The following is a 16618-nucleotide window of genomic DNA, read 5'->3' on the forward strand; positions in this document are numbered from 1 at the left end:
GTACAGTTCATCTTATTCTCATATTTGTTCCTTTAAGCAAACATTGCTCATTTCTGACATCTGACGATTCTTCATTAATGACAAGAATCATAAACATTTCCTCAACTCCTGTAGAGTATGCAGCTTTCATCTGCTGACAATATGAATCAATTTTCTTTGCATATCCAGGTATTCTCTTTAGATTCTTTCATAATGTTTAGTTTCTCCATGAGTGTAGGAAGCTCAATCAACCAGTTGCACCTTAACCAATTATTCAGCAACAATTTGTTTCTGAACTATTTTGTCTCTTGGAATAGTTGAATGTTTCAGCTACCACAAGCATGTTGAAATCATATATGTAGACTCAAAAGTAAAAAGTGCTGATCGTGAATTACTTAAATATTTTCAATTCCCTTATGCTCTTTGTTTTCCAAAGTTTCTTCTGGTATAGCTTTACTCTTAAGAGATATTCCACCTGTACTATTTAATTGCATCACTGTAGGCCACAACTTTTGTTTCTTAAGCCATGGTATTTAATCTGATAGATCATTACATTTGCACTGTGTTGAACTTTAATTGAGCAGGGTAATCTTTAACTTTCAAAAGTTTTGTAAAATGTGAATCAGTTGGATTACCAATTTTGCATTGGAGTGCCTTAAGTATCTTTTCTATTGGAGGTATATGGTCTAATGCAGATATCCTTTGTTAAGGATACAGTTCTACGATATTAACTTCTCTCTAAGAGTACACATTTAGGTTTTATTGCTGTGACACTGTGCCCTATGTGTGCACATTTTCTGTATGTGATCTATAATTTTATAGATTATAGCATTCCAGCTTATGTCTGTGAGACTTCCTGTTCCATTACACTGACACTTTGCATGTGCTCTGCTCTTTGTGCTGGCTTATCATATGGGTCTGTCAGGTTTGTAGAGTATATACCTGAGAAAGTGTTTCTAAAGTTTAGTAAGCTTGTATTTCTCCTTAAGAATTTTTCCAACTCTTCTTGATTTCTACTGGCAGAATATTTTGAATAGTTTTTTTTTCTAAAGTCAAATCTTCTTTGGAATGCAACAAATTCTGACAATCTGACTCAGATTCATCAATTATTTCAATGACAATTCTGTATCTTATGGAATCTGATTTCAAAGGTACTTAATCATATTTTTTGACTAATATATACAGATTATCAATGAAAGTATTACCAACTCCACAGGATGCTAACTCTGATGAATCTTAAATCATCTAGACTTGAAATGTTAGTATGCTTTTTCTTCATGGATGCTGCCTGACCCACTGTAATCTTCATCATTTTTTGTTTTCAGTCATTCAAGAATTTTATTTGCTGTAAGATTGAAATAAGTATCGACAGTTAGAATTTCTTCAAAGGTATCTGTGCTCTCTTTGGCAATTTATCATGTCATTTCCTTTAGTAGCTATTGAATACAATACAGTATTCACTTCTCAGTTTGAGATTTAGTATTTATTTTTGAAGCAATTCTACAGTTCAATGTTATTTTGATGCAAGATGTCAAATTCTCTATTCTATTTGTCCTGTCTATGAGAATAAATCTTGATGGCACGATTATTTTTCTTGCCATTTTTTTAATTTTAAAATATTTATGCTTATTCCTTTAAAGCTGGTTAAAATTTGTAGTAGCAAAATACTATTCTGTGTAATTTACTTCAAAGTTTTAATTATTTTGCAATATATAAATGCTGCGAACTTCAAAGCTTCCAACCTTACATTAAAGAAATGCTATAATTTTCTAGTCTTTAATTCTCTTCAGATTTTAAAATCCTGTTATAGCAATTATGCGCTATTCTCTTTATAAGATTTTAGGCTCTGAATTATGGCAATTCTTTCACTCAAGCTTCAATTCTGTAATTTGATAATACTTTGTTATCTTACTTCAACATCTGCAACATCTTTTTAATAGCAATAGTGTATTGCTGCAATATTTACTGAAATGATTCTACCCTTTCCCAATCCAAAAGTTGATTTCTCAGATTTTTTAGTTTTCTTCCATCTTCTGTTGAAGGTTTTCCCACTGCTTTGCAGACAAAATAGACACTTCCTTGCCTTTCATGGCCTAATACACAATGCATGTACCCTAGGAAAGATTTTTAATGGATTTCCATGGTGATAGTCTAAATAAATCTTCACGCCAAAATAATTGTTTAAATAATAAATGTTCCAATACTATCATAATCTTTAAATTCTTCCATCTATCTTCTTCAATGAGATTATGTTTTAGGAATCCTTTAGTCCTTTAATCACCTTGAATGTACTCTGTGATCTTTCCATTACTGCAGCCTCAATTTAAATTAATGTTCAGGCCTTTGCTGTAGCCATGTCTCATGAAGCTTGCTCACATCGGCAGTGACACACATTTTGAAGGATAAGTGTTCCTTTTTCCCCTCCTATCATTCCCAGCCTGGTCCTTTGCAGAATATTTTATTTTTACGTTAAGTAAACATATTTATAACTTGAGTCATGGTTCTCTGAACTGCTCCCACAGATCTTTCTTCTCGAAGAGTTTATCAAGTTTTTACTCTCCTCCTATCCCACATTGATTTTCCTGTATCTCTTAGCAACTCTGAGGTGAAGATTTTCTGCCGTAATACCGTTTTTGTCCTGCTGCTGCTTTCAGAAGCGCTGTTGATTGCTTGTCTGTTTACGTGATTTCAGATGCTGACGGACTGAATCTTCTTAAAATGGCAATGACCTTACATTGGTAAAAACATTTTCCTTCTGAAGCATTTTTCTCCTGGATCAAATCAACTTTTATTCCTTTCCTCCCCTTTGATCAATGTTCAAAGTTTTAATTATTTTGCAATACATAAATGCTGTCACCATATTCTATGTTATTTTTAGGTGGAGTACTACCACAAATGTTCCTTTCTAAACTGAGTCCAAGGGCCTTTCTCATTAGCAATAGCATAGGATGATCTATTATTGAGTCTGAATGAGACGGGACACCTATCTGAAAATGCAAAACCTAGTTTGTTGCATGACTGCAGTCAATACAAGTTATATTGGTTAATTAGCCATAATGACAACAACTACCAAAAGCTAGAGCTGAGGTGGCTCTATTTATGAGGACCTCATCTTAGACTGATGTAGCTCCACCCTAACACTGTAACATCATCCAATTGGGTGGGACTTAATGGAGTTTTGACGTTAACACTTTCAGGACCATTACCATATTCTGTAGCTTCCTGATCAGTCAGAAAAATCTTTGTGGGGATTCAATGAAAGCCCCATCTATAATGTGTTTCCCAGGTTTGCATCAATTCTCAAGTATGCTGTTTTTCCTGGAGCGTAGGAGGCTGAGGGGTGACCTTACAGAGGTTTAGAAAATCATGAAGGGCATGGATTGGATAAATAGACGAGGTCTTTTCCCTGGGTGGGGAAGTTTAGAACCAGAGGGCATAAGTTTAGGATGTGAGGGGAAAAATTTAAAAGAGACCTAAGAGGCAACTTTTTCACACAGAGGATGGTACGGGTATGGAAAGCACTACCAGAGGAAATGGTAGAGACTAATAAAATTACAACATTTAAAAGGCATCTGGATGGGTATATAAATAGGAAGGGTTTAGAAGTATATGGGCGAAGTGCTGGCAAATGGAACTAGATTAGATTAGGATACCTAGTTGGCATGGACGGGTTAGATGGAAGGGTCTGTTTCTGTGCTGGATATCTCTATGACTCAATGAAGTCCTAACTAATCCAGATAATTAGTGATATAGCATGTTACAAGAATGGAAAACTGTTAAAGTATCTTTAAATCTCAGAACACAGCATACTGATTGCGACAGCAGGGAGACTGAATGGACTTCCTGTAGTATAGGGGAGATGTGTTGATTTCAGCTATGCTCGGCATTTCAGAAGGAGCCAGGATTTGAACTCTTGGCTAGAAATATGGTGCTCAGTACTAACAGAACTAAAGAAAAGTTGGAGTGGCAATCTGAAGTTGTTGTTGATCCTTGGAATATTTGAGTTATCGAATTGTCACAGTTGGTCTGATTTCAAAATGGAAACATATCAATAGACCAAGGAGGAGTACGTTTGCATCTGCCCATGCTCCAATTGATTAGTTCAATGCAATTACCATTCTACTCTTGTATGTTATCTTGAAGTAAATAAATAATTGACCAGGTCCAGAGTTATGTTGCATCTTATAATTCATGGTCCATTTTCTTGGCAGGTTTGTTGGCCGACCTGGAAGATACGTTTACATCTTTCATGACTATCGGATGGAGGAGGTAGGGAGAACAATCGCGATTAAATGTATGAGGTTAATACAGTCGAGAGGAATTTTGTTCTCCTTAACGCTTTTCATGTTTAATGATTTAAATATTGTGAGCCACACTTTGCTGTAAGGTAATTTTCACTTCCTCTTCATTTCCAACCAGTGTGCCCCTGGAGGTTGCCTGATGGAGCTCTGCATCCAGTTGAGCATTATCATGCTCGGGAAACAGCTCATCCAAAACAACCTCTTTGAAATTGGAATTCCGTAAGTTCTGTGACAGGTTCATAACTCTCCAACTAAAGAAATCTGCCAGAATGTGTTTCACTAACATCCTGTAATGAGACACTACCTCATGCATCTTCCAGATATTTTGAATCAACCTCTTCAGATATGTTAGGACACACATCTGGAGCAGGTGGGACTAGAACTCTTGGCCCAGAAGTAAGGATATTACCACTGCACCATGAAAGTATCTTCATTCATCATTCAGAAACCAAGCATCTTAAAGCAGTTTAGGATTCATCTTTGTGAGAGTATCTAGTGACCAATTGAATTGAATAGTGTTTTCCTTTATCTTTAGTACCTTCTGCATTAGATAACATTTTTTCATTCATTCATGAATACCCAGAGGGCAGTTAAAAGTTAAGCACATTGCTGTAGACCTGGACCAGGTAAGGATGGCAGTTTCCTTCTCTAAAGGGCATTAGTCAACCAGATGGGCTTTCTTGACAATCAACCACAACCTTATTGGTTGAAAAGGCTTGCCATTGCTTGCCTTATTCACATATCCCACAGAACCCATGTATAAAGCAACCTCGGTTATCCGAAACTCTAAGTAGAATTTTGGATTATCCGAACAAGATCTTAAGGTCCTGATGCTTGGGTCAATTGTGACAGTGACAAAGCCTGGGACCTGAGGGTGTAAAAATCTCCTGTTCCATCTTGTATCACTTGAAGTATGATACTCTGTTTGAAACAAGATCCTCTGTTGTAACATAATAGCTACATATTAAACAGAAGCTTAAATCAGAGAACTCACCGAGTGAGAGAAGCCAGATCCACAGTGCTCCTGTAGCAAGGGGAATGCATGACACCACCGTCCACCCAGGGAACTGCAACCTGGTCTCACACCCTCTCCCCATGGCCATCAGATCAGTTATCCGAACATTCGATTATCTGAACAAAATACTTCCCGCCTGTGTTGTTCGGATAATCGAGGTTGCCCTGTAGAGGGTACCGGACTGAGACTCTGGGTAAGTGGAAATCTCTGTTGCAAAAATTTTGTACACAACGTGAATGACAAATGCCATTCCTTGCCACTGAGGGCAAATTCCAGCCCTTTAATAAGAAGCCGTTTAATGAGGGGTGACAAGAAGATTAAAGAACCTTAGCAACCACCTAACCTTAACAAATGAGGAATAGTTTGCATAATTACAGCGATCCTCAGAAATGAAATTTGCAGATGTTGTTTGTTTTGTTCTGTAATGGTCTGCACTACAAACTGAAAAAGATTCTCATTATGGAGTGTCCCTTACTCCATTTACATTCAAAATTATTTTGCTCATTGAAAGAAAGTCTCTGCTTCCTTAAGGTGACCCTTCTGGCATGTCAGGTGTTGTTTATTTTGAACATGATCTTGTTAATCAGCAGGTTCCTAGATCATGTCCTCTTTATGATATTATTAAATTGGGCTAACTTTACAGGAGAATGAAAAAATTGTTCAGGAAATTGAAGGATGAAAGGGTTGATCCCAAAGAATCAAATAATTCTGGTTCTACTCGACATCCACAACAGTGGGATTTAGACTATAATTTGGAACCTTTTACTGGCCTGACTCCTGAATACATGGAAATGAGTAAGTTGATACAAACATCTGCTTGTTTAATTTTTCATAGATAGCTTTGAATAAGATCTATTAAGTCTGTTAAGAAGTGATAAGAATGCTTATCCTATAAGAAGAGTAGCATGCTGAAACAAATTGTCCTTGGGATACAAATGCCACTGGGAAGGGCAACAATTATTGCCTATTCTGAATTCCCATGAGAAGGTGGTGGTGAGCTGCCTTATGACTACTGCTGCAGACCATGTGGTGTAGGTCTGGGCACTCATAATGTTTGGCAGAGAGTTCCAGCAATTGAATCCAAAGACAAGGAAGGAATAGGAGAAAGTGAGGACTGCAGATGCTGGAGATCAGAGCTGAAAATGTGTTGCTGGAAAAGCTGGTCAGGCAGCATCCAAGGAGCAGGAGAATCGATGTTTCGGGCATGAGCCCTTCTTCAGCAATGAGGAAAGTGTACCAAGCAGGCTAAGATAAAAGGTAGGGAGGAGGGACTTGGGGGAGGGGTGTTGGAAATGCGATAGGTGGAAGGAGGTTAAGGTGAGGGTGATAGGCCGGAGTGGGGGTGGGGCTGGAGAGGTCAGGAAGAAGATTGCAGGTTAGGAAGGTGGTGCTGAGTTTGAGGGTTGGGACTGAGACAAGGTGGGGGGAGGGGAAATGAGGAAACTGGAGAAATCTGAGTTCATCCCTTGTGGTTGGAGGGTTCCTAGGCAGAAGATGAGGTGCTCTTTCTCCAGCCATCGTGTTGCTATGGTCTGGCGATGGAGGAATCCAAGGACCTGCATGTCCTTGGTGGAGTGGGAGGGGGAGTTGAAGTGTTGAGCCACGGGGTGGTTGGGTTGGTTGAATAGTAATGTAGTTCTAAGTCAAAATATTGGGTCACTTGAAAAGGAATTTGTGGTGTCTGCACGTGTCTGCTGCCCTAGCCCAACTAGCTGTTAGAAAGAGAAAGAGAAATTTCTGGAAAAACTCAGCAGGTCTGACCACATCTGTGGCGAGAAATCAGAGTTAACATTTCGGGTCCTGTGACTCTGATTTCTCACCACAGATGCTGCCAGACCTGCTGGACTTTTCCAGAAATTTCTGTTTCTGATTTCCAGCATCTGTACTGTTTTGTTTATGTGGTAGAAATGCCAACTTAGAAGATGCTATTGAAGAAATGTTGGTGAGATACCACAATGCATCATGTGGATAATATAGACTGCTGTGACCTGGCACTGGTATTGGAGCGATTGAGTATTTAAAGTATTAACTGTCTTGATGTTCTTACAAGAAGATCGAGACTTGTGATAAAGAAAAGGGGCCAAAACCATTTAAATAAATTTAAGGGGAGAAAACACAGCTTTTTGAAAGGCTTTTTCAAGGCACAAAATAGTCATTTTGACTTTGCAGGAATATAAAATGATCATAGCAAATAGATAGACAGATTTATGTTCCTCCCCACTTTAATTTTGATTGTCTTGAATGGAAATAAAAATTGTAGGAAGTGTAAAATAGACTGCTGACTCAATGTCATTTATTACGAACTAACACAGAATATCAAAAATACTGCCAACGAAACCACAGGACACAAATTAGTAAACTTGAAAAACAATTACATTGGGATAGCAAATAGATCATGTTTCATTTTCTTGAACATCACCATAACAAAGGGTTAAAATGATAAGGAAATTATTTGTTTTCCAATTTATCTGCCTGCACATTATTTCAAGGCAAGCTGTGAATTTAGGGCCAAATTCTAATGACAGACTTAAGAATCACAAGTCAAGCCATTTCACACCATTGCATCCCTGGACTCTGAATGAACACACATATACAAGCATCATGTCAATGCACACACATGCGCGTGCACACACACACAAATATATGTACACATAACGTATGCACCCATACACATACCCACAAATGTACATATACACAAATACACATAGTACATACATACATGCACACATGCATACATATGCATACACATGTACGTGCATGTAGACATTATTTCCCCCAAGGGTGTTGATAGGTTGATTATGGTCACAATAATTGTCCACTGATGCAACTCTGACATAGGAACAGAGGCTGGCAGGTTAGAAGGCCTAATTCTATTTACTGCAACTCCAGTCCTGCAAACCCCTCGCCCTCACTTCCTCCTCTTCATACACACTGTCCAGACCTACTCCATTTCGCTACATCCCATGCATCCATGACCCCCTCCATACTTATGTTTCCCATTCCCTCTCCATCACCACCACGCATCATGTGTAATCAATCCCAATGATCACACTCATGAATCCTAGCATAACCTGAAATAAACACTCATCAATTCAAGTCTGACTTGAAAAATATTGCTTCTCAAGTGTTCAGAAAATTGCTAATGAAGCATATAGGCATTCAAACTCAAAAAAGAACATGCTTTTTTTCAAAAATAGTCATAAATCTATCAAAATGAGCAAACTGAAATTCAAAACAGTTTAATCTCATTAAATGTACATATAGCAACAACCAAACAGAGCTTGAGGTTTACCTCACAGCTGTATAAATAATCCATACTGAGCTCAAGTGTATTAGTAGGATTTGGAACTCAGTCAAACATTTATAATCAGATTTCACTGCATACCAATACAAGGAAACCCTTCACAGTTCAGTACAATTGTACCTTTAAAGTTGATATAACATATGGCTAGCCAAACCTTCAGATACTTTAAGGTTTCAAGAGATGGACTTGCAAGCCAAGAAGTCAGGCACCTTTCTAAAAAATCTTTTTTCAAATGCCATAAATAAAATTCTGCTCTTTAAATCAATTTAAAAATGAAAATATGTGATCACGATGACACATTATTATTTGATTCTAAATACTGTTGAATTCAGCATAATACTTTATGTGCGTGACAAATAATTCTAATTCATTTGTACACCTACACAATGATGATCAATTTACTGGTCACTTATCTTCTAAACACAGAGGTCTACAATCAAACAGTAACTTCATCATACTTAACTTATTATACACATCTAAATAAGACATTTAAAGTTGGCAAGACCTGTAAAACTGCTGCAACAGGGCTCTCCCAAGCTTTACAAACTAGCCGACGTGAAGTGTTTAATACAGATTTCAGCAACTCGCCCATCTTGCAGAAACTCAAGGAACTTCAAGGCAGCCACTTAAAAGGTTGAACCCAGCATCACTTTGAGTGCACGTCACATTGAGTGCATATTTCCCACTGTGGTCAAATGGTGACTGGTGAGAAATTGGGAGGAAATTTAAGTTTACAGTGTCTGCCTTCATTTTGAGCAACAAACAATAGCCTTTGGGGTCCATTGTTAATTCTTTGTAGCAGCTGGTAGGGGTATATCTTTCAGTGTATATTCACTTTAAGTCTGTAGAAATATTGCTACATATCAGTATTTACATGATAGAGGTTTATTTCTGTAATTCTGTATCTGGCAGGGTGGAACAATCATATCATAACCAATTATCTATTTATGTAAATGACTCAGTGTAGCCAGTGTCTGCATTAAAAGTTGTAGCTAATAATAAAAGCAATTGAATCAGATACTGATCAAAACCATTCCAGCAGTTTCACATCACGAAAACTAATGTATATTCCTGAATGATCAACAGCAATGCATTTAGAACTTTTAAGTGTTAATACTGCATTGATCAATATGAGGCTTGGGCTGGGGCCAATCACCTAAGGGTGCTGGGGAGAGATTTTCAGAAGTTATTGAAAGTTTCATTAAATCAGTTTGTTTTTCTTGCTTTTTGAATCCCTCACGAATTGCACTGGGCTGCTGGACTGAAAGTAAGAAGTGTCTAAACCTGGTGCTTTTGGCATCGTGACTGATAAGGAAGTTTGATAAACGGGCTATTTTTCTGACCAACCTTTTCCAGATGTTCCCATCCTGTACTCCTAGAAGAAAAGCTCCCTTTGAAGGGAATGTGGCTGGAGATAGACTTAAAGTATTGTATAATTCGCTGACTTGGAATTCTTCCAAGTGTGGCTTCCTGTTGGGAGAGTAGAATTGTAGAGGAAGCTCTTCAGATTCCATCACAGAATCTGATGGCAGGAGCAAAACATTTAAGATTGGTTTTGTGGTTTGTAATGTGGTCCAGTGCCTTTTATGAAACTGTTGTATTCATCATTATTTAGTTATGACTTTTAGTACAGTCACTTGCAGATGCTGGATTACATAGAGAAAAGTGACTGTGTTCCTGTTGGCATGTTTTAATGAATGCTGCTTTCCCCAGTTGTGCAGTTTGGCTTTGTGACACTGTTTGTCGCATCCTTTCCCTTGGCTCCCTTGTTTGCTCTTCTGAACAACATCATTGAGATAAGGCTGGATGCAAAAAAATTTGTCGCTGAACTCAGAAGACCAGATGCAGTTCGGGCAAAAGACATAGGTATGTCAGCCACCTCAAAATATACATCAGTATTTCAGTCAGACTGACCCACAAGAAGTTGATTTGCATTAAGTGTCTTGTAACTTCATTGACCTGTGTCTTCTTTGTCCATTAGGAATTTGGTATAACATTCTCAGTGGGATGGGAAAATTTTCTGTGATCATCAATGTAAGTCAACCAGCTTTCTTACCTCTTCTCTAATGTACAGAATCTTTATTAAGCAAAGGGTTTAGCCATAGCTAAAGTAACACAAAAGGCAAAATTTACTTTGTATAAGTTGAATATACCCCACCACCCAGTGTCACTTCGAGCTGGGAGCCCTGATGCATTTAATAAATCAGAACTGGCCTGCCATAGGATGAATGTACCACTAGAATGGAAATCGAAGTCTGGAAGCCTTTGGCCAATCAGAGGTGGCAATTCTCTATTGCTAGCAATGCAACTGGGAGTGGTGCATGATACTAATAATCGAGGCCTTCACCAGGGATCATTACTAGAAACTTCGAGGTATGTGAGTATGGACAAGGATTTCTAACAAGGAGAGGGAGAATGGATTCAGATGCAAGAACAGGGGCATGGTTTTTAGCAGTGCCTGCCGTCCAACTCTGGATCCATTGATCAAACATTGAGCGCTTGGGTTATGATCCTAACTGATGTCATTACCAGACAACTCAGATCTGAGACTGCAATCTTGCTTGATAGATCATATTCTGTTTTGTTTGTATTTAATGAGGTGGTCTGTCACAGAAACGCAAACCAAATGCTATGGATTTTAATAATAAAATAGAAGTTTATTGTGCAAAAGAAAGGAAAATAAAACTGAATGAACCAAACAATTTGTATAGGATACTATTTGAAATATATCAAAACGTAAGACAAAATGCAACATCTTCTATCCCAATACAGTCTCCTTACAGACCAGGAAAAGTTCTCTTCTCAATTAGATCTATAAGTTTAACCTAACTGTTTCTTCCAATCCCTGTACCTGAGATTATTCACCAAATTGAGCTTAGACTCGTTCAGCTTCAAAGAACTACTTCATGGTTCCGAGCAACAGTTCTGGTCTGAATTTTTAAATTAAAACTTTTACATTGAGACAGTCTCTATCCTAATTGCTCTGAGCTGTCTCTTTTGTTTTCCCAGGGGATACTCTTTTACATTGAATTTCAACTATGAATAGAAGCCAAAAGCTTTTTTTCAACTACGAATAGAAGCCAAAAGCTTTTTAATCAACAGGTCCTTTTCCTAAGCAAAATAAAAAAAAGTCAATACCTGATTCTTCTAAATCAAACACGAGCTAATGATTTCTCATGTTTATTCTATCTGATCATAAAATGCTCAAATGCAATCAAAGTAACCCTCCACCAACACCCTCTATCTTCTATCTTTGAGCCAGTTCTGTATCCAAATGGCTAGTTCTCCCTGTATTCCATGAGATCTAACCTTGCTAATCAGTCTCCTATGGGAAACATTGTTGAACACCTTATTAAAGTCCATATAGATCACGTCCACTGCTCTGCTCTCATCAATTCTCTTGGTTACTTAAAAAAACTCAATCAAGTCTGTGTAACATGATTTCCCACACACAAAGCCATGTTGACTGTCCTTAATCAGTCCTTGCTTTTCCAAATGCATGTACATCCTGTCCCTCAGGATTCCCTCCAACAACTGGCCCACCACCAATGTCAGGCTCCCCGGTCTCTGGCTTTTTCTTACCACCTTTTTAAAATATTAATACCACATTAGTCAATCTCTAGTCTTCCGGCACCTCACCTGTGACTATCAATGATACGAATATCTCAGCAAAAGGCCCAGCAATCACTTCCCTAGCTTCCCACAGAAATCTAGATTACACCTAATCAGGTCCTGGGGATTTATCCACTTTTATGCATTTCAAGACACATAGATTCACTACACCTCCTTCTCTGTAATATGGACATTTTTCAAGATGTCACCACCTATTTCCCCTCATCCTATATCTTCCATGTCCTTCTCCACAGTAAACACTGATGCAAAATACTCATTTAGTACCTCGCCCATCCACTGCGGCTCCACACATAGGCTACTTTGCTGATCTTTGAGGGGCCCTATCCTCTCCCGAGTTACCCTTTTGTCCTTTGGATTCTCCTTAACCCTATTTGCCAAAGCTATCTCATGTCCCCTTTTTGTTGTCCTGATTTCCCTCTTAAGTATACTCTTACTGCCTTTATATTCTTCCAATGATTTTCTCAATCTCTCTCAGTGGTGTACCACAAGGATTGGTGCTGGGTCCATTACTTTTTATCATTTATATAAATGATTTGAATGTGAACATAGGAGGTATAGTTAATAAGTTGCAGATGATACCAAAATTGGAAGTGTAGTGGACAGCGAAGAAGGTTACCTCAGAATACAATGAGATCTCGATCAGATGGGCCAATGGGCTGAGGAGTGACAGATGGAGTTTAATTTAGATAAATGTGAGGTACTGCATTTTGGAAAAGGAAATCAGAGCAAGACATATATACTTAATGGTAAGGCCCTGAGTGTTGCTAAACAAAGAGACCTTGGATTTCAGGTTCTTAGTTTTTTGAAAGTAGTTGCAAGTAGATAGGATAGTGAAGAAGGCATTTTGTATGCTTTTGTTTATTGGTCAGAGCATTGAGTACAGGAGTTGAGAGGTCATGTTGTGGCTGTACAGGACATTGGTTAGGCCACTTTTGGAATATTGCATGCAATTCTGGTCTCCTTCCTATTGGAAGAATGTTTTGAAACTTGAAATGGTTCAGAAAAGATTTACGAGGATGTTGCCAATGTTGGAATATCTGAGCTATAGGGAGAGGTTGAATTGGCTGGGGCTGTTTTCCCTGGACCATCGGAGGCTGAGGGGTGACCTTATAGAGGTTTATAAAATCATGAGGGGCATGGAATAGAATAAATAGACAAAGTCTTTTCCCTGGGGTGGGAGAGTCCAGAACTAGAGGGCATAGGTTTAGGGTGAGAGGGGAAAGATATAAGAGGGGCCAAAGGGGCAACTTTTTCATGCAGAGGGTGGTGTGTGTATGGAATGAACTGCCAGAGGAAGTGATGGAGGCTGGTACAATAGCAACATTTAAAAGGCATCTGGATGAATTTATGAACAGGAAGGTTTTAGACGTGTATGGGCCAAGTGCTGGTAAATGGGATATGATTAGGTTAGGATATCTGATCAGCATGGATAAGTTGGACTGAAGGATCTGTTTGCATGCTGCACAAGTATATGAATCTAGTGACTTTCTATCTCTCTTCCACATACTGGTTTTAAATAAAACATGGCTTCAGAAATACTGACAAATTAATCATTTAATCCCTTCATACACACAAACCATATGCCACTAGTTCAAATTCCAACTTCTAAAATAAATAACGTTAAAATGTATGTATAAATTACACCCTTATGCCACACTTGTCAATGAGAGAGCATCCCCACCAGGGTTTGAAACAAACCCAACAGGATTTAGCCATAACCAAGAGGATTTACCATATGACCATAAGGAGATATGGCAGACAGGTGTGAGGCTTGTGTATCCTGCACCACCATTAAACCCTGGTGAGTTCAGGGATAATTAGTTTTAGTCATTAATTGATGATGCTAATTGATAAGCTCACCAGTGGCATTGGTTCCTATGTCAGAACCTTCCTGTCACCTGCAATGAATTCTCCTTCACCCTTCTCTGCACTCCACTCCCCACAGTCATAGTATCCTCTATGACAGGCTAAATTATATTCATCCCAAAGATGCACTTACATTGTGAGAATTTGGGAAAAAATAAGTTGGATTGATTACTGATTTTTTCTACAATGCGACTGGAAAATGATTTCATTTTTACTTCTAAAAACCACTTATACAGCAGATTTTAGTTTATAGGTTTAGGAATTTCAGCTTTGCATTTCAGCAATAAATAATAATATGCACAATTACAACAATATTCTTTCAACTTCAGAACTAGTAAATTTAATAAAGTTTTAACCTGCTTAGAGTTCATTAGCTCAGTGTGTTTTTTAAATGAAGTTACCGAGCCCCGAAAATATGTTCTGGAGGAGAGGAAAGCAGGCTTTACTAACCATGAATAACTAGCTCCAAAGTGTTGAGGCAATTCTGTGTTCTGTTGATTTAAGTTATGCTGCAAGGAATTGTTCCCTTGAGGATGCAGCATCAGCAATTTGGCAGACCTCATTGGAAATGTACTTATTGAGAAGTACATTTGGTCCATTTTGCAAATGGTTGAGATATCCTGAGGCATCTTCTGATTTGGAAGATCTTTTCTTTCAATGTGAGGTCAAGCGCGGGAGTCAGTTAGTAGGAAGCACCTTTTCCCATTAGATGTTTTAACACAGGAGAAGAGGTCTGTTTGAAGCAGAAGGATGGCATGAATCCCAAGTTGTTCAGACAATCCGGCTCTGCACCAGACTTTTCAAGGTCCATAACATTCACCTATCATCAGCCTGAACCATTGTGCTAGTTTTGAGGAAACCCTGTTAACAATTAAAGGAAGAGTTTGTACTTCCACAGGAACAAATTTTCAGAAATTGTTATATATCAAATATGTATTGTTGAAATTTATGCTCTGTGACTAAAAGATCTGTGTCTGCAGTGCAAGATTCAATTGAAAATGATTTTTCCATTCTGATGAAGTGGAGGTGCCAGTGTTGGACTGGGGTGGAAATGTCAGAAGTCACATGACACCAGGTTATACTCCAACAGGTTTATTTGAAATCACAAGCTTTCTGAGCACTGCCTGTCACTCTGAAAGCTTGTGATTTCAAATAAATCTGTTGGAGTATAAACTGGTGTCATGTGACTTCTCACTTTATCTTATTATGAATAACTTAAATAGTTGAGCATCTAATGCTGTTGGTGATTTGTACAATCTGTGACATATGCTTCATATGTTTGTTTGCCAACCTCTGTTCACCGTATAGCAGACACATTGTCCCAATGTATATTAACAGTTTAATTTTCTTCAGGACCCTTAATTACCAGTGTTAATCCATCTTCTTTGTGTGTTATCCAGGCATTTGTAATTGCCATTACGTCTGACTTCATCCCACGCCTTGTTTACCAGTACATGTATAGTGATGATGGAAGTATGCATGGATTTGTGAATCATACCTTATCGTATTTCAATATCAGTGAATTTCTACAGGGTACACATCCACAATCATCCCATTTCAACAATATTAAAGTTTGCAGGTAATAAATATAGGAGAAAGTGAGGACTGTAGATGCTGGAGATCAGAGTCAAAAACTGTGGTGCAGCAAAAGCACAGCCGGTCAGGCAGCATCCAAGGAGTAGGAGAGTCAACGATTTCAGCATAAGCTCTTCATCAGGCTGTGCTTTTCCAGCGCCACACTATTTGACTCTGATTATATGTTCAGCTATTGTACTTTTATGTTCAGCTATTGCTGCCACTTGATTACTGTCGTTTATCTGTAATAGAGACTGTTTAGCTGGCAGATTTCATGTAATTAAGTCCCTGTTTTTCTTTATTGAAGCAGAAAAATAGGATCTTCATTTGGCAGGAAAAATGCTTCTGTGCAACATTTTACATGCAACTAGTTTATAGATATGTTCCTTTGACCAAATGATGTGGAGGCAATTTAAAATCCAAGTTGTCTGTCTTAATAAAACACAACATGACTTAAACCAAGCTTGACTCAGAGAAACGTCAGTTTGCACAGTTTTAAATAAGATTGCATCTGGTACTGTACATGATCTTATTGTGGTTCCTTCTGTGACTCAATTGTTCACGATAGAGTCTCTTTCAGTTACATAACCACATGATTGGTCTTATTTTCAAAAGTTTTTCTAGAGCCTTCATGATCTGGGGAAGTTTTTACATATTATTGCAACTCAGCAGAACTAATTAGCCTTATCTTTACTTCCTATGATCCCACCCCCAAACCCCTACCCAACCAACCTCCACACTCCATTCTGACACATTACCACAGATACAAGGATTACAGGGAACCACCATGGTCTGATCATGCCTATGATTACTCCAAGCAATATTGGGCTATTCTGGCTGCACGCTTAACATTTGTTATAATCTTCCAAGTAAGTGAATGGCAATGGGAACTCATGGCACAAAATGGTAAGCAGAGCAACATCTGTATCTTATTAAATGGAATTG

General features: G+C 38.2%; 1 protein-coding gene across 4 annotated transcripts in view; it reads left to right on the forward strand.

Moving 5' to 3' along the window:
- The window catches only part of LOC122561635 (anoctamin-2-like), a 243713-nt gene that overhangs the window by 94167 nt on the left and 132928 nt on the right, over positions 1 to 16618 (forward strand). For all 4 annotated transcript variants that reach the window (XM_043713575.1, XM_043713573.1, XM_043713574.1 and 1 more), the window contains 7 exons: positions 4191 to 4248; positions 4399 to 4499; positions 5939 to 6090; positions 10313 to 10465; positions 10581 to 10633; positions 15499 to 15677; positions 16437 to 16542. In XM_043713575.1, coding sequence (XP_043569510.1) covers positions 4191 to 4248; positions 4399 to 4499; positions 5939 to 6090; positions 10313 to 10465; positions 10581 to 10633; positions 15499 to 15677; positions 16437 to 16542 — 802 coding nt within the window. The remainder of the gene's footprint in view (positions 1 to 4190; positions 4249 to 4398; positions 4500 to 5938; positions 6091 to 10312; positions 10466 to 10580; positions 10634 to 15498; positions 15678 to 16436; positions 16543 to 16618) is intronic.

The sequence above is a fragment of the Chiloscyllium plagiosum genome, chromosome 23 (genome assembly GCF_004010195.1).
Source record: "Chiloscyllium plagiosum isolate BGI_BamShark_2017 chromosome 23, ASM401019v2, whole genome shotgun sequence".
NCBI lineage: Eukaryota > Metazoa > Chordata > Chondrichthyes > Orectolobiformes > Hemiscylliidae > Chiloscyllium > Chiloscyllium plagiosum.